The 18,475-nt window shown below is 41.5% G+C and overlaps 1 protein-coding gene across 2 annotated transcripts in view; it reads right to left on the bottom strand.

Annotated features, from left to right (window-relative positions):
- Positions 1-18,475, bottom strand: part of DNAJC5B (DnaJ heat shock protein family (Hsp40) member C5 beta) — a 284,887-nt gene that overhangs the window by 189,850 nt on the left and 76,562 nt on the right. For both annotated transcript variants that reach the window (XM_069731420.1, XM_069731422.1), the window contains one exon: positions 14,993-15,105. In XM_069731420.1, coding sequence (XP_069587521.1) covers positions 14,993-15,099 — 107 coding nt within the window. In that variant the 5' untranslated portion in view covers positions 15,100-15,105. The remainder of the gene's footprint in view (positions 1-14,992; positions 15,106-18,475) is intronic.

Here is an 18,475-nt window from a genome sequence, read left to right as displayed (position 1 = left end):
TTTTATTTAATTTGGGGAATATTAGACGAACACGGAGCAGTGAACCGGTGTTAGTGCTTCCGGAATTATGAACCACTCACTGTGCGTTCCGCCACTGCGTCTCATAGTGCGCAATCGCACAAGATGTAAAGCGCATCTTAATAAACAATGTACCCACCATTAAAAAAGAAACAAGAACGCGCTGCCAAATGTATAAAGCGCTAGTACATTAAAGTCATGACCATACTTCATTTGATTTGGAACATATTAAACGGGCAGTAAACCGGTGTTAGTACTTCCGGTATTACAAACTCCTCACTGTGCGGTCCACCACTGCGTCTCATAGTGCGCAAGCGCACAAGATGTAAAGCGCATCTTAATACACAGCGCACCCACCATTAGGAAAGAAGCGCTACCAGTCAAAACCAGTACGCATGCGTTAAAAATGCAAAACTACTCAGATTGAAAACTGGTTGCACCAACAAAAACAGTACTTACAGAGTAGTGCATTACATACTATAAAAGGCGGTACACCTATGCAAATCAAAGTGCAGAATCGCACAATAAAAAGAGCGCTACCCAGTGCGCAAGCGCACTCACAGGGGGACTTTTTTTATTGTATATATATAGAGAGGTAATTTGAGGAGTTATAGAACAAAAAGGTATAAATCAAGAAATCCTCCTGACTTTCCAGCCAAGGTTATATCAGAAAATATATTTATTTACAGATACAATCTTAATCATATATAAATAGCGACCAAACCCCATTAGGGGCAATGGATCATGGGAATTACATCTGGCCGGGATTCAATAGGGAACAGGGTACCGACAAATTGTATACAAAACATCCAAATTGCAATTGATCATTCAATCCTATTGGTTTAGTACTCTTCATACGATAAATCCATTTCGTCTCTTTCTGGAAGATTAGTCGATCCCAATCCCCCACTCGCTCTGACGGTCGTCTAATATTCCCCAAATTAAATAAAATATGGTCATGACTGTAGCGTATTAGCGCTTTGTGTATCTGGGATAATTAAGCGCTGGGATATTTGTAGGCGTTTTAGTGACTAGTATGGGAATGAGTCACATGATATGGTAAGGTTGACCTATGATCCCGGAAGGACTTTTGATGCCGGAACGAGCGGGGAAATTAGAACTAACAAGAAGGTATTTGCTCTATATAAGCTGGTCACAAAGCCTGCAACATAGGGCTGATTTAGACATGTGGTACCGGATGGACATTGTTCCCCACCGCACAGTAATGACTTAGAGTGTGATGTTTATCCTCCTGAATCGTCACTCAGATAAGTTCTCTTAATTTTCATAAGTATGTCTCCTGATGAACTGATCTCAGGGAAACGCGTCGAGATTTTCATACTTTAAGAGATAGTTAAACATTTAGATTTTTTCTATTTATTTACACTGTTTGGTGTGTTGTTTTGGGCTTTATTGTGTATTATCTCTATTTTTGATAGAAGTGTTATTTTTTTGCCCCTACCTATATATGTTGTATGGTATTTTTGTTATCCCCTTGCAAGTAGCCTAGGGTGTTACTAGGGGCAGACTACGTGGCGCAGGATTCTAGGGTGCCAACCCCCACTGGCAGGTAGGGTCATAGTAGGGATCTGGTGCAGGTTTCCCTAGTTTGTTGCTCATTCCTATTGCAACAATCAAACGTGTGTTATGTTATGCACTTTTGTATCTGGGCAAGTGCAATAAGTTTATTAATTATTAGTTCTTGAGTGTATGTTCTGCTGTTTGACTTTTTTTATTTTTCTTGCACGTAAGGGCTTATTAGGGCGATTTAGGGATAGCCTACGTTGAGCGGGGGCGCCATTGCGCAGGATATATAGGGTGCCAACCTCCGCAGCAAGGTAGGGGATAGATAGTTAGGACCCTAGGGTTCGAGAGCACCCTGTATCTTGGTCTTATATCTTTGTGTCAAACGGCTGATACTGGTTTTAGGTTGTATGTGGTATGTGTTTTTATTATTAAGTATATTATTAAATGTTAAGTTTTATTGGGTATATTATTCTATTCATATATGGTGTTTTCTTGCTGTGAATTTCCCTTAAGGATGTGCCCATTTTGGGCCTTAAGAACAGTGTTTCCAGGGACCATAATACTTTTTCCATTAATGTAGCTGTATGAGGGCTTGTTTTTTTCTGGTATGAGATGTATTAATCAGAGGCAACATTTTGGAGTACATATTAATTAACATTTATTAATTCTTCACAACCGTGAAGAGGTTAAAAGATTACGACATAAGATATAATATTTGCGCAGCAATGTCGTTTTGACATTGCCATGCAATATGTTCATTTTGGGGGGCAATTTTTCATGCAGATTTCGGGGTTAAAAATGGCATGTGCACATATTTTTAAAAGGAACCTGTCAGGTGACTCATGGTCCCTGAACTACCGGCAGCATAAATCAGATAATGGCTGTGTTATTTCAGCCGTGTATGTTTTACTGTAATGCTGCAGCCTTTCAGAGTCTACATTTTTAAAAAGCTGAGACAAAACGTCTCGGATAACTAGTTGAAGGAAGGTCCCTAGTGGCTTCTTGGCTCTGCCTCTCTGTTTACACTAGACGGGTAGTGTGGTGAGCACTCTTGCTGAGATCCGAGATGCTGGTGAAGTGGGATGGCAATCCCCATAATAGAGTAATGTTCTTGATAGATGTATGTGAGAACTTTATTGTACAGATATAGATGCAGCAATAACACAATTCATGAATAAGGAATTGGTGCAGGGATAAAGAAAATGATGAGAAGACAAGAACATAACGTTTCGACCCTCATAGGGTCTTATTCATATAGTCACTGTTGGCAAAGTTCACTGTTTACAATGGCATATGGAGAAACCTGACAATCTAAGGTAACTTGCACATGTTGAGTATTTGGTGAGGTACAGGAGTGAGTAACAAATGGGGAAGAGGTGCACATGTTTCTATTATACTTTCCTCTGACTGTTCCACTGCTGGTTTTGGCTTAAAAATACTGAGGTAAAAAACTCACCAAATACTCAACGTGGGCACATGGCCTGAGGGAGCGGGACACACAGAAGCCACTGGGAATATGTTTCAGACTAGTGATCTAAGATGTATAGTCCCTAGCAGGCTTTTCAAAGTATGTTCATCCATGTGACATTTGTGTGACATCTGTATCTATACATACAGTTTAATATATGCAATTTATCCATAAAAAGGTGATCCGTGTGAGATATGATTTTAAGGTAAAACCAGAGATTAAAATGGGTGAGTTTCATCCAAAATACGGAGGAGAATAGTGCATGCTGCAATTTTTCATGGACATTCAATCTGTGTGAAAAAACAGTCATCTTATTCAATAACATTTGCCAGTGTGCTGTCAGTGTACTATAAAATTTTAAATTGGACAGCATATGTCCTTACAATATGCTTGTCCGAACGAGCCCTTAACCCCTTAACATCCACCAATACGCATTAAAACGGCAGCCAGTAAAAGGCCTTATTTCTAATTGCTGTTTAAAAATGGTGGCGAGAAATATGGTAATAGCACCCCTCAGAGTCAGACAATATCCAGGGTTTCAGCTACCAGGACATTTTTCTTTTTTTTTTTTTTTTTACAAAAGTAAGATCTGCATTAAAAATCATTTCCTTCTCCTCTATCATGATCTAATATGTCTGAGGAGAGATAAATAGTGTCCTTAAGTCCCCCTCGGTTCCTTTGCATCAGTGTCGCCATCTCCCAACCCCCCACCTCTTCTTCTTGCGGGAAAAGCAATGTCAGGGGCCAAATGATGATTTGGAAACAGGACAGCGCTTGGGCTGTGCTTCTCTCTTCTTCCCTTGTAGTTGTTCTGCGAGAGAAGAGAGATACACTACATCCAAAAAGCTCTCTTGTCAGATAAAAAAAAACAATTTTCTAGACTAATTTCAATAAATCCTTTTGCCAATCTCCTAATCAGCCCCAATATTCTCCCCATTGAGTGACACAGAATATGCTTCTAAAGCAGAACAGTTTTCAAACAGGGATGACTCCTCTTCCTCCATGGGATCCAACAGTCAAATGTTAGCGGAGTGAGTCGCCACTGCTGAAACGTCAGAGGCAGGGCCAAGTTCCACAGTCCCCCCTCCATTGTAGTATCTCACCCATTCCTTTTCCCATCAAATTCACCCCTTTATACTAACTACTGGAATAAAAGTAGATGTCACTAATTTTACCCCTTTTGATTTTTTCCAAAGTTTTTGTAATCCAATTAATTGCCCACCAAAACAAATTTATATGCCAGCCATTCCCCTTCATGGATCCCCATAAGTGTCCTTAAAATAAAACATTTGGGACATTACTTTCAAAATGGGTTCAGTAAAAAAAAAAAAACTCTCTGCTTCTACTGGGCAACAAAATCTGTCCACAGTACCCCTGTTTTTGCAGCAGTCTTGTTGAGAACCTGTTATGAAATCCTTGTGAGATTCCTTCATTTTAGTGATAATTCCAAGGCCCCCCAAGAAATGACCCCAACTATGATCACCTTAATAAATTGAGACAACTAATTTCCCTCCTAAAGCATTTATTTTTAAATTCCTAGAGCCCTGAGCAAAATTTTGCAGTTAATGAGTCCCTTTTGAGTTTCAAGGGCCATCTGTTGATCTGCCAATTCATACCCTCCAAGCGAGCCAAATACGGTGTCAAATTATACAAAATGTGATAGAGCGCAACTGTGTACACGTGCACATTTCTAATTTATGAAGGTAGGGATCACCAAATAAGCCCACCAAACTGCCCCCAGACAATTGGCACCTTGGATAAAATTGTCTGGGGACTAAGGAAACCATTTCTACTTCAAGGTTACCACATGTACAATGATAATTATTACACCAGTAACCAACGATATAAATCCCTCCACGCTGCAAATACAGGCACCTGTAGGACAGTCAGAAAAAAACAAATAGGTTTTTGGAGACTTTTAGAGAAGGGGGCATCATTCTCATTCGCAAGTGAACACCTTCTTGCAGTGAAGTGGAGTGACAGGAAAGACATGTACATGCTGGCCAGACTGCATTTGGACAACACTGTGATTGTCAGAGACAAGGGCGCCACCAGGGACAGAAACCGGTCTGTGTAGCAGACTATAATACATTTATGGGAGGCATTGACCTGTCAGACCAGGTGCTTCAACCATATGTAATGAAGCAATACCAGCAAGCAAAAAAGAAAAGGGCACACAGCAACAAGTGACAGCAAAAAGTACAGCCAAGAAGCAACGAAGAGTGGTGGTGGTGGGAGACTCACTACTGAGAGGCACCGAAGCAGCCATCTGCAGACCGGACATAACTGCAAGAGAAGTATGCTGCCTTCCAGGTGCGATGATCAAGGATGTGACCGATAGGATACCAAAGCTCTTCAGCTCCAAGGACGTCCACCCATTTCTTCTGATACATGTTGGCACCAATGACACGGCAAGGAAGGACCTACCGACAATCTGCAAGGACTTTGAAGAGTTGGGGAAGAAAGTAAAGGAACTGGATGCACAGGTAGTTTTTTCTTCTATCCTTCCAGTAGACGGGCATGGCACCAGGAGATGGAACAGGATCCTTGATGCAAACAACTGGCTAAGACGATGGTGCAGACAACAAGGATTTGGATTCCTGGACCACGGTGTGAATTACTGGTATGATGGACTCCTCGCCAGAGACGGACTACACCTCAACAAACCTGGGAAACACACATTCGCCAGAAGACTCGCTACACTCATCAGGAGGGCGTTAAACTAGAAGAAGAGGGGACGGGAAGAAAAACATTAGACTCGAACAAAGACGACCCAGGAAAACCTTACTCAGAAGGGAGGTAAGAACATTTCTAAAACAATCCACAGTGAGGAGATTGGAACAAAACAAAATCCTCTAAACTGCATGCTCGCAAACGCCAGAAGCCTGACAAACAAGATGGAAGAACTAGAAGCAGAAATATCTACAGGTAACTTTGACATAGTGGGAATAACCGAGACATGGTTAGATGAAAGCTATGACTGGGCAGTTAACTTACAGGGTTACAGTCTGTTTAGAAAGGATCGTAAAAATCGGAGAGGAGGAGGGGTTTGTCTCTATGTAAAGTCTTGTCTAAAGTCCACTTTAAGGGAGGATATTAGCGAAGGGAATGAGGATGTCGAGTCCATATGGGTTGAAATTCATGGAGGGAAAAATGGTAACAAAATTCTCATTGGGGTCTGTTACAAACCCCCAAATATAACAGAAAGCATGGAAAGTCTACTTCTAAAGCAGATAGATGAAGCTGCAACCCATAATGAGGTCCTGGTTATGGGGGACTTTAACTACCCGGATATTAACTGGGAAACAGAAACCTGTGAAACCCATAAAGGCAACAGGTTTCTGCTAATAACCAAGAAAAATTATCTTTCACAATTGGTGCAGAATCCAACCAGAGGAGCAGCACTTTTAGACCTAATACTATCTAATAGACCTGACAGAATAACAAATCTGCAGGTGGTTGGGCATTTAGGAAATAGCGACCACAATATTGTGCAGTTTCACCTGTCTTTCACTAGGGGGACTTGTCAGGGAGTCACAAAAACATTGAACTTTAGGAAGGCAAAGTTTGAACAGCTTAGAGATGCCCTTAATCTGGTAGACTGGGACAATATCCTCAGAAATGAGAATACAGATAATAAATGGGAAATGTTTAAGAACATCCTAAATAGGCAGTGTAAGCGGTTTATACCTTGTGGGAATAAAAGGACTAGAAATAGGAAAAACCCAATGTGGCTAAACAAAGAAGTAAGACAGGCAATTAACAGTAAAAAGAAAGCATTTGCACTACTAAAGCAGGATGGCACCATTGAAGCTCTAAAAAACTATAGGGAGAAAAATACTTTATCTAAAAAACTAATTAAAGCTGCCAAAAAGGAAACAGAGAAGCACATTGCTAAGGAGAGTAAAACTAATCCCAAACTGTTCTTCAACTATATCAATAGTAAAAGAATAAAAACTGAAAATGTAGGCCCCTTAAAAAATAGTGAGGAAAGAATGGTTGTAGATGACGAGGAAAAAGCTAACATATTAAACACCTTCTTCTCCACGGTATTCACGGTGGAAAATGAAATGCTAGGTGAAATCCCAAGAAACAATGAAAACCCTATATTAAGGGTCACCAATCTAACCCAAGAAGAGGTGCGAAACCGGCTAAATAAGATTAAAATAGATAAATCTCCGGGTCCGGATGGCATACACCCACGAGTACTAAGAGAACTAAGTAATGTAATAGATAAACCATTATTTCTTATTTTTAGTGACTCTATAGCGACAGGGTCTGTTCCGCAGGACTGGCGCATAGCAAATGTGGTGCCAATATTCAAAAAGGGCTCTAAAAGTGAACCTGGAAATTATAGGCCAGTAAGTCTAACCTCTATTGTTGGTAAAATATTTGAAGGGTTTCTGAGGGATGTTATTCTGGATTATCTCAATGAGAATAACTGTTTAACTCCATGTCAGCATGGGTTTATGAGAAATCGCTCCTGTCAAACCAATCTAATCAGTTTTTATGAAGAGGTAAGCTATAGGCTGGACCACGGTGAGTCATTGGACGTGGTATATCTCGATTTTTCCAAAGCGTTTGATACCGTGCCGCACAAGAGGTTGGTACACAAAATGAGAATGCTTGGTCTGGGGGAAAATGTGTGTAAATGGGTTAGTAACTGGCTTAGTGATAGAAAGCAGAGGGTGGTTATAAATGGTATAGTCTCTAACTGGGTCGCTGTGACCAGTGGGGTACCGCAGGGGTCAGTATTGGGACCTGTTCTCTTCAACATATTCATTAATGATCTGGTAGAAGGTTTACACAGTAAAATATCGATATTTGCAGATGATACAAAACTATGTAAAGCAGTTAATACAAGAGAAGATAGTATTCTGCTACAGATGGATCTGGATAAGTTGGAAACTTGGGCTGAAAGGTGGCAGATGAGGTTTAACAATGATAAATGTAAGGTTATACACATGGGAAGAAGGAATCAATATCACCATTACACACTGAACGGGAAACCACTGGGTAAATCTGACAGGGAGAAGGACTTGGGGATCCTAGTTAATGATAAACTTACCTGGAGCAGCCAGTGCCAGGCAGCAGCTGCCAAGGCAAACAGGATCATGGGGTGCATTAAAAGAGGTCTGGATACACATGATGAGAGCATTATACTGCCTCTGTACAAATCCCTAGTTAGACCGCACATGGAGTACTGTGTCCAGTTTTGGGCACCGGTGCTCAGGAAGGATATAATGGAACTAGAGAGAGTACAAAGGAGGGCAACAAAATTAATAAAGGGGATGGGAGAACTACAATACCCAGATAGATTAGCGAAATTAGGATTATTTAGTCTAGAAAAAAGACGACTGAGGGGCGATCTAATAACCATGTATAAGTATATAAGGGGACAATACAAATATCTCGCTGAGGATCTGTTTATACCAAGGAAGGTGACGGGCACAAGGGGGCATTCTTTGCGTCTGGAGGAGAGAAGGTTTTTCCACCAACATAGAAGAGGATTCTTTACTGTTAGGGCAGTGAGAATCTGGAATCGCTTGCCTGAGGAGGTGGTGATGGCGAACTCAGTCGAGGGGTTCAAGAGAGGCCTGGATGTCTTCCTGGAGCAGAACAATATTGTATCATACAATTATTAGGTTCTGTAGAAGGACGTAGATCTGGGTATTTATTATGATGGAATATAGGCTGAACTGGATGGACAAATGTCTTTTTTCGGCCTTACTAACTATGTTACTATGTTACTATGTTACCAGGGCCTGGTATAAAAAGGTATCAATCTATGTCATCGAGATTGCTACCTATAATAGCTTTGTCCTCCATAAGAAGTCTCAAGGAGTGCTCATTTTCCTCCAGTTCCATGAGAAAAATGTCAAATGTTTCCTATTTAACTCAAGGGCACAGGAGGCACTCTTCGAGTCTGAGGCTATCCGGAGACTTTCAGAGCGACAGTTTATTCCCCTTGTCCCTTCCCCTCGTTTCTGCCACTCCCACCCAAAACCATCTCCAAAAAGATGTTGGATTTGTAGTAAACATGAAGGAGCAATTCGAGCTATTATTAACCCATGTGCACATCACAACCAGGCCTTTGTTTCACCTCGTTTTGAGAAATGCCACACAACTTCCCATCTTTAATCAAATTGCCATGAATTACATCAAATTGTCTGGTATTTTTTCTTCAAATAATTTATATTTATATGTTCTGAGTAGTGGTCTACAGTAAAGATTCTATTTATTAATTGTCCCTTAAAACATACTATTTTAATCTGTAAAATACATTTTAAACCATTTCACAATTAATTCCAGGCCACAATCATTATATACCAAGCTATTATCCAGACAATTCTTATCCACATGCCCATGTCTGTATACTTCAGAAAGTGAACCCCACAAATATTCTGAAAAAATTCAGGTAATTGACTATTAATTCCAGGACTTGATCATTCACATACCAAACTTTTATTCAGATAAATATATTACATATGTCAACAGAAAACAATATTTCAGGCGCCAAAGTTTTTTGAATGGATTTGGTTATTTTGAAGGTGCTGAATACAAAATGCCCATTATTTTTGCTGAATGGGCTCTAGTTTTTTAGATAATTCATTCAAGAAATGATGCATTCCCCCAATGAGAATTGTGTGTAATAACAAATGCAATATATTTTTGTCAAGACTCTGCTGTCGGTAGTCACCAGGACAAAGGGCTCCTTTCCTGTCCTAAACGCTAGGGGAGCCCTAGCTTGCCCTGTTCCCTGGTTTACTTCTCATGTTGAAGACGCCGGGGCTACATACCTTGCCTTAGGTCCTGAATCCGCCCAAAGTCAGTACCCTTCCCCCACCCAGGGAAGAGGGGGATCAACATGTTAGGGCATGTTAGGTTAGGCTATGGGTTGAACTAGATGGACTTAAAGTCTTCCTTCAACCTTAATTAATAACTATGTTACTAGTAGTGTACTGTAAAACACCAACCAGACTAACAAAGTAATACGAATAGGGGTAACAATAAACACCAAACATACAAATATACACACACATATAACAGATGAATGCATCGGGGAGTGGAGAATGGGGATAAACAAAGTTGGAGAAGAAAGGGAATTATCACACACTCAAAACCTAGCAACAGTCACAGATAAATCCACAAAATTCCTTCTCCAATAACAATCAACAACAATCTCCAGACATGCTGCATAAGCCACCTCTGACAATGAGTGCTAGCCAGGGCCCAGATTATATAGGAGATGGAAGTGGCTAACAGTGCACAGCTGAGAGCCTTAATGCAGGAAAACTTCCAGGAGCGCTTAACTGAGCAGGTTAAGCCCTGCACTGCTAAAAGAAATTTACACCAGTAAGTAAGAGTAAGGAGTAAGAGAAATCAGATGCTGCGGTCTTCTGGCTCCTCTCTGTCGCGATAAATCCGTGACGCTTTACAGTGTCTTAGGTAATGAAATATCCCATATAACTATTTTGTATTTCAATTTATAGGCTTACAATGCTATAAAAATTACTTTTTGAAGCCAGAATTCTACTGTAATTAATTAATTAGCTATTAAATATTTCAGAAACTAGAGCCAATCTGGCAAAATCAGTAATACTCTTAATCAGCACCATAAATTTAATATAAAACTGTTCAGACATCATTGGCACTAAAACCACTGTATACTAGTACTATTTATATTGGTGATACATGCATGATCATTTTATTGGAGAATCTCTAATAATAACGTTGTTCCGTATTTATGCACTATGGGCTTTACTGCATGGTTCTTGCCAAACTTCCTATACCAGGCAATACTTTCAGAATTCTGTAGGGGATTGGTTGTTTTGTGCACATAGCGGTTCCTATCTTGATGGGCAAGAGCCTGTTATGGTATACTACGTTGGCACATTCATCCCTCATGTAGGGATTGATGGACTCTTTGAAAGATAAACCTCTCATTCTAGTCCTGCAGGTGTGCTTTCATCTTTGGAACAAACTCCGATTTAACACACAGTAGGCTACATTTTAGATAAATACATTAGAGGGTATAAGTTACAGAAAACATAGGCTCTGCAAATGGGACAATCTATTTCAAATAGAGCCAAATTTGTGTTACAAAATTCAAATATTGCCCCTTCCCTTCGGAGCCCTGCTGTTTGTCTAAACAGATCTTTTTGACTACATGTGTGGTATCGCTGCTCTCATAAGAAAGTGGGTAACAAACTTTAGGTTCCAGCGATACAGGTCAGTCTCCTGGGGCTCCTAAATACTCAGGTCCCCTCTCACATATCTGCCATCTTAGGGCTGTCGCCCAGAAGACCAGGGCCTTGTGTTGACACCAATCCTGTCAGACCAAAATATCCAAATATACTAGGAACAAAAACCTATATAGAAAAGAAATCCCATAAATAAGAATCAATTAATTTGTACCATGAGTTCCAAAATGCAAAGCATAAATCAAAAAGAAGTATTCACAGAAAAATTGCATAAAATGTAAACTTTTATCGATAAATATTAAAACATGATTACACAACAATAAGGAAAATAACAATAATTGCACGATAAATTACGAGGTTAAAAAATGAAACATAAAACAATGATATATGAGAGAGCAGAATATGTCACCCAGATTGGCAAAAAAATAAATCAAAACAATAATACATCCATAATAATAGACAAAATTTTGGGGGCTACTGTACAAGCATTAATCAATATTAAAGATACATTAATTCATAATATAAAGTGCATAATGCTGTAATTAATGTAAAAATTAATAACCTAATATACAGTATGTTAGAAATAAATGCATCTTTATAAAAGGATATTGGGTGATATGGCAAGAAAAGTAACTGCATACAATTATATTATTAACCAAAAGAAAGAAGGTGCTTAGTGCAATAGTGCAATAATAGATATATAAACTGCATGAACTATTAAAGGGGTTGTCCACTGCTTTCAATTAACCCCCCAATGTATCCCCCCGGGGCCCCTAATGAATTGTGTAAATACCTTCCATTGCCGTTTTCGCCTGTGAGCGGCGCTATGCCGGCGGCTGAGTCCGGGTCACGTGACCCCCAGGCTGCAGCCGCCGCTAATTTCTGCTGACGTCACATCAATTTCCAGACTCTGCAAATTGACGTGACATCAGCAGCAGGCATGACCCAGCCTCCACAGTCAGCGGTCACTCATCAAGTGTGACTGGGCTGTGGTCGTTGCTAGGGGCTGTGCGGGCACCGGGCGGTGCTGTGGTCTGCGGGTGTGTGCAGTGGGTCTGCTGGCCGTGCTGGGGTCTGCTTCGGGCGGGGGGTGTCATTGGTGTGTGTGTCTCTGTGTGCAGGCATCGTCCGATGTGACTACAAGTCCCATCGGGCTATGCCTGCTACAGTGGCAGTGAGTGACACATTAGCCAATGATGGGACAGTAGTAGTCCCATCATCCTGCTAATGTGTTGAATGTAAAAAAAACACATACACACATATACAGTACTTACAATATACATACATACAGACATACAACATACACTATGCGACATGCAACATACACCATGCGACAACATGCGATATCTGACATGCGACATGCAACCATGGAACATGTGACAACATGCAGCATGCGACATGCGACAACATGCGACGTGCAACATGCGACATGTGATATGCAGCATGCGACATGCAACATGTGACAACATGCAACAGCATGCGACAGCATGTGACATGCAGCATGCGACATGCGACATGTGGCCAACATGCTACATGCAGCATGCAACATGCAACATACAGTACATACATACAGTGCATATATATAGGCATACAGTACATTAAGCATAGATTACATACTCACCATCACTTGTCACTTTGATCCCCAAAGCCAGTGTCACTTGTAAAAATATTAAAATAATAAACAAACAATATACTCCCTGATCCGCAGATATCCAATTAAAATGAGTGTCCCACGACGATCTCCCGTGGAGAGCAGCAGCATCAGCTGATGCGACCGCTCTCCAGGGGCTCCAGGAATACAACGATGGAAGGTATCCTACCACAATGTATTCCCCACAATGTATTCCTATGCCCCTGTGAGAAAATAGTCCCTAGTCTCACTTTTGGCATTGCTGTGTGAGAAAGTTCCCATGCAGCAATTGTCATAAAGTGAGACCAGTGCACTATAGTAACCTCTCAGTGATGCACTGCAGAAGCCATTGTCTCCTGTCAGTGTGTCACTGGAGGTCATATAGAGCAGTGACATCACCCGACATCTATAGGGGAGATCGTCGTGGGACACTCGTTATTAATTGCACTACGGCGGAAAGTGAGTATACGGTTTATTATTTTTAATTTTTTGCAGGTGATCGAGTATGGTAAGTATGGTTAAATTAAGAATATTAAAATACTTTTTTCTGGCTGTGTCTTTATTTTTTTTTTACCTCTTTCACTACTCTAGGATTAATAATGGATAGGTGTCTTATTGACGCCTCTCCATTATTAACCCGGCTTAATGTCACCTTACAATAGCAAGGTGACATTAACCCCTTATTACCTCATATCCCACCGCTACTCAGGAGTGGGAAGAGAGGGACTAAGTGCCGGAATGGGTGCATCTTACAGATGCGCCATTTCCTGAGCGGCTGCAGACTGGTATTTGTAGCCCGGGGGCCAATATCCATGGCCCCTCTCTAGGCTATGAATATCAGCCCGCAGCTGTCTGCATAGCCTTTCTGGCTATAAAATATAGGGGGACCCCCACGTCAGTATTTTTTTGGGCCCCCTTATTTTAATAGCCAGACAGCTATTTTATTAGCAAGACAGCTGCGGGCTGATATTCATAGCCTGGGAGGGGCCATGGGTATTACCCCCTTCCCAGGCTACAAATATTTGCCCCAAGCCATCGGCTTTCCCCCTCTGGCACAGAAAATTGCGAGGGAGCCCACGCCATTTAAAAAAATTTTTTTTAACTGAAACATATTGTTCATTAACCCCTTTCTGCCAGCTGACGGAATAGAACGTCAGCTGGCAATATCCCCTGCTTTGAGGTGGGCTTCGACGGTGAGCCCACATCAAAGCCGCAACATGTCGTCTGTTTTCAATAAAAAAATATTTACATGATCGCTAAACGACGTAGCAAGAAAAAAATTAAATAGCCAAAATTATGTTTTTTTGGTCGCCGCGACACTGCATTAAAATACAATAACGGGCGATCAAAAGAATGTATCAGCACAAAAGTGGCATCAATAGTAAAAAGTTGGGACACACAAGGTTAATAGCAGTGATTACAGAGTGCGTTACCCATGGCATAATGCGGTCCATTAGCGCCGGCATAAACCCTGTGTGAGCGGTGACTGGAAGGGAGTATGCGGGCGCCGGGCACTGACTGCGGGGAGTGGCCATTTTCCTGCCGGACTGTGCCCGTCGCTGATTGGTCGTGGCTGTTTTGCCGCGACCAATCAGCGACTTGGATTTCCATGACAGACAGAGGCCGCGACCAATGAATATCTGTGACAGACAGACAGAAGGACAGACAGAAAGATGGAAGTGACCCTTAGACAATTATATAGTAGACATGTAAATGAGTTCCTATCTGAGGCATCTTTTTTCTAAGCTAAACAAGACCAACTTTTCCAACCTCTCATCATACGAGAGGCCTTTGATCCCTTGTAATAATCTAGTTGCCCACATTTGAACTGACTCCAATTTCTGAATATCCTTTTTTAAATGTGGAGCCCAAAACTGGATCTCATATTCTAGATGTGACTTCACCAGTGATTTATAAAGGGGTAAAAATACGTTGTGATTGCCGGATTTTATCTCTCTTTTTATTCACCCTAAAATCTAGTTTTCTTTTGCCGCTGCTGCTTGACATTGAGTGCTGCTGCCCAGATTACTTGTAACCAGAATGCCCAAGTCTTTCTCCTGTTCTGTAGTCCCATATGCATAGAACCTAACTTTCCTAAACAATTATCCATCTTCATATTTAAAGAAAATACTAGTGAGAAGTTACCTGTAAGATTTCTTAATTTCATCATGCGTTGCACCTTTCTCCAATCCAAGAATTTGATACAAGGCCTCTCCTGATGTGGACAAAGAACGCTGCCTTTGTTCAGACATTTTCACCTAGAATAATTGAGGTATAATTAGCATTAATATTCTTTATAAGAAAATGTTTTGACTAAATGTAGAGTCATGTCTTAATGATTTGAGAGGGACACAATATCATGAGAGTGTTGGGACTTTGGGCACTAACCAGTTCCCAGTTAACCAGAACTAGGGGCACGGTAGTCTATCCCAGTCACCCGGATTACTCCTGAAGGTTGAGATGCCAGGTTCTCATGCCTCGCTACGATCCTATACCTACCCTGATCTGTCCCCTCCTCCACCCAGGCCAGTGGGAAACTGAAGTTTGTAGGAACACACTAACTAAAAACAAACCAGGGAAGACAAACAGGGATAAATGAAAATGACAACCATACCAAATACACACACCAAACAGCAGTGTGGGACACAGGGGAGTTAAAGGAATGAGAAAGCAAATAGGAAAGGATGAAGGTGTGCACACAGAAAAAACTCCAAGCAACAATTTCCTGGACAATCTCCAAGCACCAACTCCAAACACAAACTATACCTCCAACTCCAGAACCAGGTAGTAAGAGCTAACACTGACAATCTCTAAGTGCCAGAGGCGAGCCTATATAGTAGAGGGGAGTGGCCAACACTAAACAGCTGAGACAATCCAAGTAGGAAAGCTCTAGGAGCTTCAACTGAACAGATTAACTCTTCCACTGCTAGCAAGGAAAAAAACTGCACTGTTTAATATAATGGTAAAGTACTTCTAACCAGTGCAGAAGTTCATGAAATCAGACACCTCGGTCTTCTAGGCCTTCTCTGTTGCGATAACCCATTTACACACAAATTTTGATTTTCACAAAGTTTGTTGCTTCAGGTTTTTTAGATTTTTTATTTAGTCAGATGTTTCTATTGTTACTAAACTACAATTATAAGCATTTCAGAAGTTTTTAAACTTTTATTAAAAATACATGAAGTTTATGCAAACATACAATATTTACATTGATACATTTTTTAACACTTTGGCAATTCACCCTGGCACTTGGAAATCAGCTTCTGGCACAAATCCTAGTGATGGCAACTAGTGATGAGCAAGTGTACTCGTTGCTCGGGTTTTCCCGAGCACGCTCGGGTGACCTCCGAGTATTTGTTAGTGTTCGTAGATTTAGTTTTCATCTCGGCAGCTGAATGATTTACAGCTACTACCCAGCCTGAGTACATGTGGGGGTTGCCTGGTTGCTAGGGAATCCCCACATGTAATCAAGTAGGCTAGTATCTATTAATCATTCAGCTGCCGCGATGAAAACTAAATCTCCGAGCAGTCATAAATACTCGGAGTTCACCCGAGCATGCTCGGGAAAACCCGAGCAACGAGTATATTCGCTCATCACTAATGGCAACTTATTCTTCCCTAATCAGTGCTTGGAGTTTATCACAATTTCTGTGATTTTGTTTGTCCTCCCACTTTTTTAAACTTGCCCACAGGATTTCAATGGAGAGTTTCTTCGATATGGAACTAAATTTCAATGTTTTCTTCACAGAGCCACTCATTATTACTTCTGCTTTGGAACATGGTGCTCCATCATGCTGGAAAAAGCATTGTTCATCACCAAATTGCTCCTTGATCATTTGTAAGACATTGCTTATTGAGTTGTTTAGATAGAATTCCTTACTCATGGCAGTGTTCTTAGGCAAAATTCTGGGCCCTTGGATAAAAAGTAACCGCACAGATGAATGGTCTCAGGATGTTTTACTCTTGGCATGACACAAGACTCATGATAGTGCTCATTGTGTTTTCTAAATACAATTATTCTTCCAGGTGTCCCAAACAGTGTGAAAGGGGCTTCATGAAATAAGTTATCACAAAGCAGGAGTGCAAATTAAAACACAGAAATTGAGATCAAATCAAAGCATTGATTAGGCAAGAATGGTCTGTCATTAGTAACTATTTTACCTACAAGGTGATATTCGGCTGCCAGAAAATTGAAGAAGTCTTAAAAAATAAGGGTCAACTGTAAATATTGAGTCTCTAACCCCTTCGAGACCGAGCCAATTTTGACCTTCATTTTTACAATTCTGACCACTGTCACTTTGAAGTTCACAAAAAACAAGCTTTCTTTCCTGCACAACTACTTTCTGAACAACTCTCTGAATCTGTTGGCCCTCACTGAAACCTGGATCCTGGATTCTGACACTGTCTCCCCTGCTGTCATTTCCCATGGTGGCTTACAATTCTCCCATTCCCCAAGACCCACAAGCAGACATGGTGGTGGAGTTGGCATACTCTTGTCCCCATAATGCACTTTCCAGGTCATCCCCCCAGTTCCATCACTCTCATTCTTTTCTTTTGAGGTCCACACCATCAGGCTCTTTCGTCCCCTCTCCCTCAAAGTAGCGGTCATATATCGGCGCCATTTCTCAACCTGGTTGCCGCACTTTATGTCCCCAGAACTCCCAATCCTTATCCTGGGAGACTTCAACATCCCCATTAACAGCCCCACTTCCACATCTGCATCCCAGCTTCTATCGCTAACCACTTCTCTCGGCCTCTCACAGCTTTCAACCTCTGAGACACACAAGGACGGTAACATTCTTGACTTGGTCTTTGTCCGGCTCTGTTCAATCTCCTACCTAAATAACTCACCGCTTCCCCTCTCTGACCACAACATTCTGTCCTTCATGCTCACAATGCCTTGCCCACCCCAGCACACTCCTACCTACCATACATTCAGAAATCTACAAGCCACTACAATGAAGCGCTCAGAAGCACCCTGGACCAAGTAGCGCCCCTCACCCTCAGAACCTCCAAACACAGAGTAAAACAGCCCTGGCTCACATCGCAAACTCGATTTCTTCAGTGATGCTCTGGGATGGCTGAACGCTTATGGAGGAAAACTTGCACACTAGAAGACTTCATCCACTTCAAATTTATGTTAAGAACCTATAACTCTGCCCTTCACTTCGCCAAACAGACCTACTACATCACCCTGATCTCTTCACTATCCAATAACCCCAAGAAACTTTTTGACTTTTGACACCTTTCCCTCCCTCCTCAGGCCAAAAGCATAAGCCCTCATCACAGACATTTGTGCTGATGGCTTGGCCTCCCACTTTAAAATAGATAACATCGGCCAGGAAATCCGGTCGCAACCACCAAGTTCAGTGACTCCCATCCCTCCCTGCATTTCAAAAATTAAAACAAAAAGGACCCCAGTCCATTTTCCAGTTCTAGGTGACGTCACCAAGACCATGCCCCTTCCACACACCGCTACAGTCTAGCGGCGCCTCAGCTGAAGCACGCCGTCTAGCCCCTTTCTAGCGTACGCAGTGGTACCTGTCCAGCCAGGGAGGACGCTCCCCGGACTTACACCAACCCTGCTTCGCCGCTTGAACCCCCTACTCTGGACCACATCTACGGAGG

Source organism: Ranitomeya imitator, chromosome 6 (genome assembly GCF_032444005.1).
Source record: "Ranitomeya imitator isolate aRanImi1 chromosome 6, aRanImi1.pri, whole genome shotgun sequence".
NCBI lineage: Eukaryota > Metazoa > Chordata > Amphibia > Anura > Dendrobatidae > Ranitomeya > Ranitomeya imitator.
This window is presented reverse-complemented; position numbering and strand designations above follow the sequence as displayed.